The 6404-nt window shown below is 46.9% G+C and overlaps 1 protein-coding gene across 1 annotated transcript; it reads right to left on the bottom strand.

Moving 5' to 3' along the window:
- Positions 1 to 852: 852 nt before the first annotated feature.
- Positions 853 to 5083, bottom strand: RPL14 (ribosomal protein L14). The gene is made up of 6 exons (XM_036378974.2): positions 5024 to 5083; positions 4230 to 4331; positions 3553 to 3647; positions 2045 to 2144; positions 1632 to 1685; positions 853 to 1111 (listed from the first exon to the last, which is right to left on the bottom strand). The coding sequence occupies exons 1-6, from the start codon at positions 5024 to 5026 to the stop codon at positions 929 to 931; spliced, it is 537 nt and encodes a 178-aa protein (XP_036234867.1). The 5' UTR covers positions 5027 to 5083; the 3' UTR covers positions 853 to 928.
- Between the last annotated feature and the right edge of the window lie 1321 nt (positions 5084 to 6404).

Raw genomic sequence — 6404 nt, forward strand, 5'->3', positions numbered from 1 at the left:
TCCTATCAACCATGTGCTTGAACTCTATTTCCAAGTGTATATAAATAGCTCAAGACAACACTATTAAGTGTTTGGGTATGCCTAATGCTGGCTGAAATAAGGCAGCACTAACCATGTAAATAGTTAAAAGCACACATTTTTAGCAAAATATGCTTATCAGTGTATTTGACAACATGTATTTGAGTACGTATATGACAATAATAAGGTCTCAAAACCTTCATTGTTTAAAATAGATACTTCCTCCTTCAATTTCTATTTGACTGAAAAAAGTAATTTGCTTTTAAATTACCAGATACCTCAGACTTTACAAGATTTCTCCAATGTGAAGAAAATGTAACTCCTGCCAAGAAGCTACAGTAGGAAACACAGGAAATTACATGGATGCTGACGCTGAGATTTGTAAACATCATTTTCCAATGCAGACTAAACTGAGCAGTTCAGTGTTTCAGATGAACTGATTTTTATGTCATGCTCCCCTTTACTTGATGGTTTTGATTAAATAGTGGAAATTAGTTCTAACCAGAATCCATCCTTTCAGCATATGCCTGAATTTATACAAAACCATTAGTGTGATTATTTTCACATATTCTGCACTCAAGACTTTGCATGTAACATTGTACATTCCCAACCAATTCCATTAGCAGACTGCTTTTAAATGTCAGGATCTGACCTACTTTAAATAACTGGAAATGCAATTATTTCAACTGGCATTGTGTACCGAGTACTGGGCACAGCATGGCAAAAGCATTTCTGCATGTTCCTGGGGAATACTAGAATCCAACATTAAAAAATTGGACATTAAAAAATGAGACAGACAACCACTCTTGGTCAGAAATAAAAACAAACGTATGATTTAAATTTAAATCAAATGTTTGTAATTTTAAAATTAGAACAAGGACACAGAGTTACACATAATGAGAAGTTCATTTTATTTCTGTGCCTTCTGTGCTTTCGGTGCTGGTGCCTTCTCCGGCTTCTTAGCCTTGGGTGCCTTCTCTGGCTTTTTGCCCTTTGGTGCCTTCCCGGCCTTCCCTGGCTTCCCAGGCTTCTTGGCTTTTTTAGCAGCGATCCTCTGGAGCTTCTTCATTTCATGCTTGATGATTCTGTTCCTCTGTTAAAAAAAAGAAAATGTTTACAGTTCATCAGCATGAGAAGAGCAAGAGTTCAAATAGTGTGCCTTAATTCAAATTCTAAGCTTTCAGATTCTGCCTCTTTTCATTATCACCCTGAAATGTCAAATTCCACCTAAAACTGTTCTAATCTACCAAGTGGACATTATCATTCTGGCTGGTAGCTCAAGCATCTCAATATTTCAAGTGTAATGATTTTCATTAGAGGGTGAAATACTAACAGCTACCCATCCAGAATATTTGATTTTATCAGCTGACAATTCCATCCTCAGCTGTAACTTGGGAGGACTGACACATGGATTATACAAGTTCAAGTCTGACCAACTACAGAAGAGAAAGTGGTGACATACTAAAAAGCATGGAAAATTCAAGGCATTCACACCCACAGTGCCATCCCATAACCCAAGCCAGCTGTGAAAGTAAGCTACTAACACTGGATGTGACTCTCAAGTGAAAGCTACAAGCATTAACCCCATGAAGAAGCAGCACTCAAACACTTACCATTTTCTTTGCTTTCATCACCTTGTAGCGATCAAAGTCAGTCATTTTGGCTTTCTGTGTGAAAACAAACAGTCATGAAACTCTGATAATATGCAAGTAGTACAACTCAGCATTCCAAAGCATTCCTAAAGTAACTGATCATCTCCAAATGATGTTTAGCTGCACTTCTGGAACTAGCTCACAATTTAAGGCCTTTGCACCATCCCAGGATGCAGGAAAAGAGGCTGTTACAGAAACAACACCACATTAACTGTTAAAATACAGGAAGTTTAAGCTGGTAAGTTAAAAACCTATGCCTTGTCTATCTTTAATCCTAACTTACTATTGAAAACATGGAGCCTTTAGACTACTAGTCCCTAATTTTACAAAGCAGAAGCAGTACATGTACTCCTCATTCAGTGAAACATTGTTACCTTTTCTCGGGCCTCAATCTTCTTTGCCCATCTTGTCGCTGACCATTTCTCATTTATATTTTCCTTCTCCCAGGCAAGTCGCACACACTTCTGACGAGCGCTGCATGGGAACAGTCACAAAATCACATTCAGTCTTTATTAAAAAAAAAAGGTTCTCCCTGATGCTGGCCTCCCAAATTTCATTCAAGGGAAGATGACTCTACTACATTACTTCAGACACCTCAAGTCAATGTCACGTGCATCTCTGTGGCCTAATTAACATTCTGTTGAATAAGTGCTGTGCTAGCGCTGACAGAATCACAGAATGGGTCCCGTTGGAAGGAACCACAGGGAGGTCACCAACTCCAACCTCCCTGCTCAAGCAGGGCCTTCCCAGAGCACACAGCATAGGATTGTGTCCAGGGGTTCCTGAGTATCTCCAGTGAGGGAGACTCCACCACCTCTCTGGGCAACCTGCTCAGTGCTCAGCCACTTGAGCTCCAGGAGATCCACACCTCTCTTGTCCTGAGGAGCCCAGAAGTGGACACAGCACTCCAGGTGCAGCCTTACCAGAGCAGCATCACCTCCCTCATCCTGCTGGCTGCACTCCTCCTTACACCCCCAGGACACCACTGGCCCTCTTGGCCACAAGGACACTGCTGGCTCAGGGACAGCTTGTTGTACACCAGAACCCTCAGGTCCTTCTCTGCAGAGCTCTTTCCAGCAAGTTGGCCTGAAGCCTGTGCAGGTGCTCGGGATTACTGTTCCCCAGCTGCAGGACCCTGCACCTGCCCTTGTAGAACTTCCAAAGTTTCCTCTCTGCCTGTCTCTCCAACCTGCTGAGATCCTTTTGAATGGCAGCACAGCACTCTGGGATATCAGCCACTCCTCCCAGCTTTGTGTCACCAATGAACTTGCTAAGGAGGCATCTGCCCCTTCATCCAAGTCCCTGATGAGTAAGTTAAACAATACTGGGCCCAGTACTGAACCTTGGGGGACACCACAGGTGACAGGCCACCGAACCAGACCCCGTGCCACTGACCGTGGACCTCTGGGATCTGCTCCCAAGCCACCTCACTGTTCAAATGAGCAGCTGCTCCTAGCACTGCTTCAGGATCAGAAGCACTGCCCTTTTCTGATTCTAAATTACAGAAATTCATTAACTGAGCTAAAAGAACAGAATGGGTTCAGCCTCCTGCAATTTCAGTGTAGTTCTGTAGGCAGGGAGCCTATTTAATGCCTGAAGGTGACTGAAGCAGTAGCAAAAGCAAAGCTGCAGCAGCATTTACACTGCTTTCCCCCACACCATCCACCACAGAACTACCTGTGAGACTTCCTCTGCTCCTCAACAGCAGCTATCAGCCAACAATGGCAATGAAAACCTAAATATATTCAACTATGATATCACAGTATGCCAAATTTTTACTGTTAATCCACTACTGTTTGAACCTTCTAGACTTAGCAAGGATCAGCCATCAAGTGACAGCATGGGGGCTTTTTCAGACAGGTCAAGAAAGATGTCAGCTCACCTGTGTGGGAACTTCAGGACAAAGTCAGTCAGCTGCATGCACTTGAAGGGCATGGCCTGCCTCCTGACACCACTGCAGGGGCCATCCACCAGTGCCTGAAAAACGGAAACAAATATGGGGGGGTTGCAGCAGATTTCTCACTGCATTTGATTTAGACAGCTGCTTCCTAATAAAATATGAACAGTATCTTGACAACACTCATCCCAAACTGAAATACATATTAAGCAGACAGAAATGGAGATAGTTAAATCTTGCCTGTACAACCCAGGCTTTACAGAAAAAGAAAATTTGAAGGCCTGCCTTTGACAAAAAAACAAACTGAATTAAAAAAAAAAAAAGCTAGACAAAACTAAGATGTGCACAGGAAGAGTCCCCAGCCCCAAACAGTCACTTTACACATACATTAATGCCATTTAATTAATAAGTTTAGATTCCAACTGATATCCCTTGTCCACTTCTACACCAAGGAAACACAGCAGAGAGGGGGATGTATCACTTGCTGGCGGGCAAAAGCGTGCTCCTAAAGGTATCAAATACGACAGCTGTTAAATCCTACCCTTCTATCAACTGCTTATTTGAAAACAGAATTTCTATTGAAGTCAATACACACAGCCTTAGCATACAAGCCTCTGTTAAGGCAGAAAGGAGGAAATAGAGAGGCAGCACTCACAACTTACCCTATTTTGGTCAATAACATCCACGATGGCCACCAGCTTGCCAGCGTGCGGCCCGAAGGAGATGAAGGCAACTCTGCCGATCTCCACGAAGCGCTTGAACACCTGGGAGGGAAGGAATGGACAGAGTTAGGCAAGAACACACCCAAGGCCATCTTCAGATTCAAGGTTCTGAGAGCCTTTAAAATAACTCCCCAAAAAAATCACAGAATGGTTTGGGTTGGACAGAGACCTTAAAGATCACCTAGTCTCAACCCCCTGCCGTAGGCAGGGACATTTTCCACTTCACCAGCTTCCTCAGAGCTCCATCCAGGTTTTTAAAAATTCTAGGGATGGGGCATCCACAATTTCTCTGCACAACCTGTTCCAGTGCTTCAACAACCCCACAGTAAAGAATTATTTCCTACTATCTAATCTAAACCTAATCTCTTTCGGTTTGAAGCCATCCCCGCATGCTCCTGTACACACTCCTACCCCATCGTTCCTCTAAGTTCCCTTCAGCTCCTGCAAAGCTTTCGGACCGCACGAAACCCCCACGCTTGAGCACAGCGGCCGCGTTCCCGCGGCGCTCCGAGCCCGGCCCTGCCCGAGCCCGCACAACACGCGGAGCGCGGCCCCGGCCCACCGCGGCCGAAGCGGGCGCGGGCTTCCCGCCGCCGCCACCGCGGGTGCCGGCGCAGGGAGGCGCGGGCGGGAGCGCTGGGGCGGCAGAGGGAAGGGGCTGGAAGCGGCGGGAGCGCGGCGGGAGCACGGCGGGAAGCGGCGGGGCCGGCGGAGCGGGGCATGGCCGCACGTACCATGATGGCGGCGGCAGCAGAGAGGGCGGGGCGGCCCCAACGCGCCCGGAAGCCGCCGAGGCGGCGCGGCTGCGCGTGCGCGGGGCGGGGCGGCCGCGGGGACGCGCGCTCCGTGTGGCCGTGGCTCCTCCGCGCGCATGCGCTGTGGTGTCAGGGCGCCCGTCGGTTCCCATTCTTGTCCTCGGTCTCCTGTCCCTGTGTCCGTCTGTCGGATTGCACGGCGGCAGGAGGTGCTTTCCAGGAGAATCAGTTCTTCTCTCACCGCCTGCACGTCCCGCCCTCCTCCATAGGCACTAAATTAAGCTGTGCCTCTCTGGTCGCTCCGCCGCCCAGCCTGAGCGCAGCCTGCGCTGCCAAGTGGGGGACACACCGAGACTGAAGTCAGAACGCTCTTGGTGTGAGGGCTTGTACACTTCGTGCCGCTTTCGGCTGGTAGAATTACCTTTCTTCACAGTAACCTGTGTGGAGCTGTGTTTTGGAGTTGTGCTGAACACAGGGTTGGTAATATGGAGATGTGTTTGTTGCTGCTGAGCAGGGTTTGCACAGAGCCAAGGCCTGTTCTGCTTTCCATACTGCCACACTGGCTGGGAATTTGGGAGTGCAGTTTGGGAGCTTGGGAGGAGACACAGCTGGGACAGGTGACCCAGAGTGACCAAAGGGATATTCCGGACCTTGGGACATCATGCTCAGTTTATAACGTAGGGGAAGAAGGAGGAAGCTGGGAGACATTTGGAGTGATGGCGTTTGTGTCCCCGTATCACCACCATGTATGATGGAGCCCTGCTGTCCTGGAGGTGGCTGAACAGCAGCTGCCCATGAGGAACAATGAATTAATTATTTGCTTTTATTTATTTGGGTGTCTGGTTTTTGCTTTCCCTGTTAAACTGGTCTTTATCTCAACGCATGAGTTTTCCAGCTCTTACCCTTCCATTCTCACCCTGATCCTGCTGGTGGGGAAGTGAGTGAGCAGCTGCCTGGGGCTTGGCTGCTGGATGGGGGTAAACAACCACAAATTTCAAACCTAATCAGCAGGAAAGGAGACCTTATCAGTGAAACAGGCAGCTTATATATATATAAGAGTGTCTTGCTTTTAACTATCAGGATTTTCTTGCTGTGAACATGGCATTCAGGAAATAATGAGTCCTGTCCACTTCAGAACCTGGGTCAGTTTTGCAGCTTGCAAATTTCCACCCCCTAGAACAGTATTTCTTCCCTTTCTATTAACAATAGCTTTTCTACCAGCATGAAAATACTGGTGAGGGGGTGCTATCCTCTAAGACATGCTAAAAATAAAAAGTCTGCTTGGCTTAATTTTTCACAATTTTATTGATCTTCATAAGCAGGCACAGAAGAGTGTAAAAAGATAAATAGCCTCTGGTTT

The sequence above is a fragment of the Molothrus ater genome, chromosome 1, assembly GCF_012460135.2.
Source record: "Molothrus ater isolate BHLD 08-10-18 breed brown headed cowbird chromosome 1, BPBGC_Mater_1.1, whole genome shotgun sequence".
In the NCBI taxonomy this organism is placed as follows: domain Eukaryota; kingdom Metazoa; phylum Chordata; class Aves; order Passeriformes; family Icteridae; genus Molothrus; species Molothrus ater.

What these genes read in the sequence shown, in the direction of transcription:
- RPL14 (XM_036378974.2), bottom strand. An exon ending in GTCCTGAAGTTCCCACACAG is followed by an intron (nt 2,145 to 3,552) that starts GTGAGCTGACAT and finishes GTTCCCATGCAG; the next exon opens with CGCTCGTCAGAAGTGTGTGC. An exon ending in TGATGAAAGCAAAGAAAATG is followed by an intron (nt 1,112 to 1,631) that starts GTAAGTGTTTGA and finishes TTTTTTTAACAG; the next exon opens with AGGAACAGAATCATCAAGCA.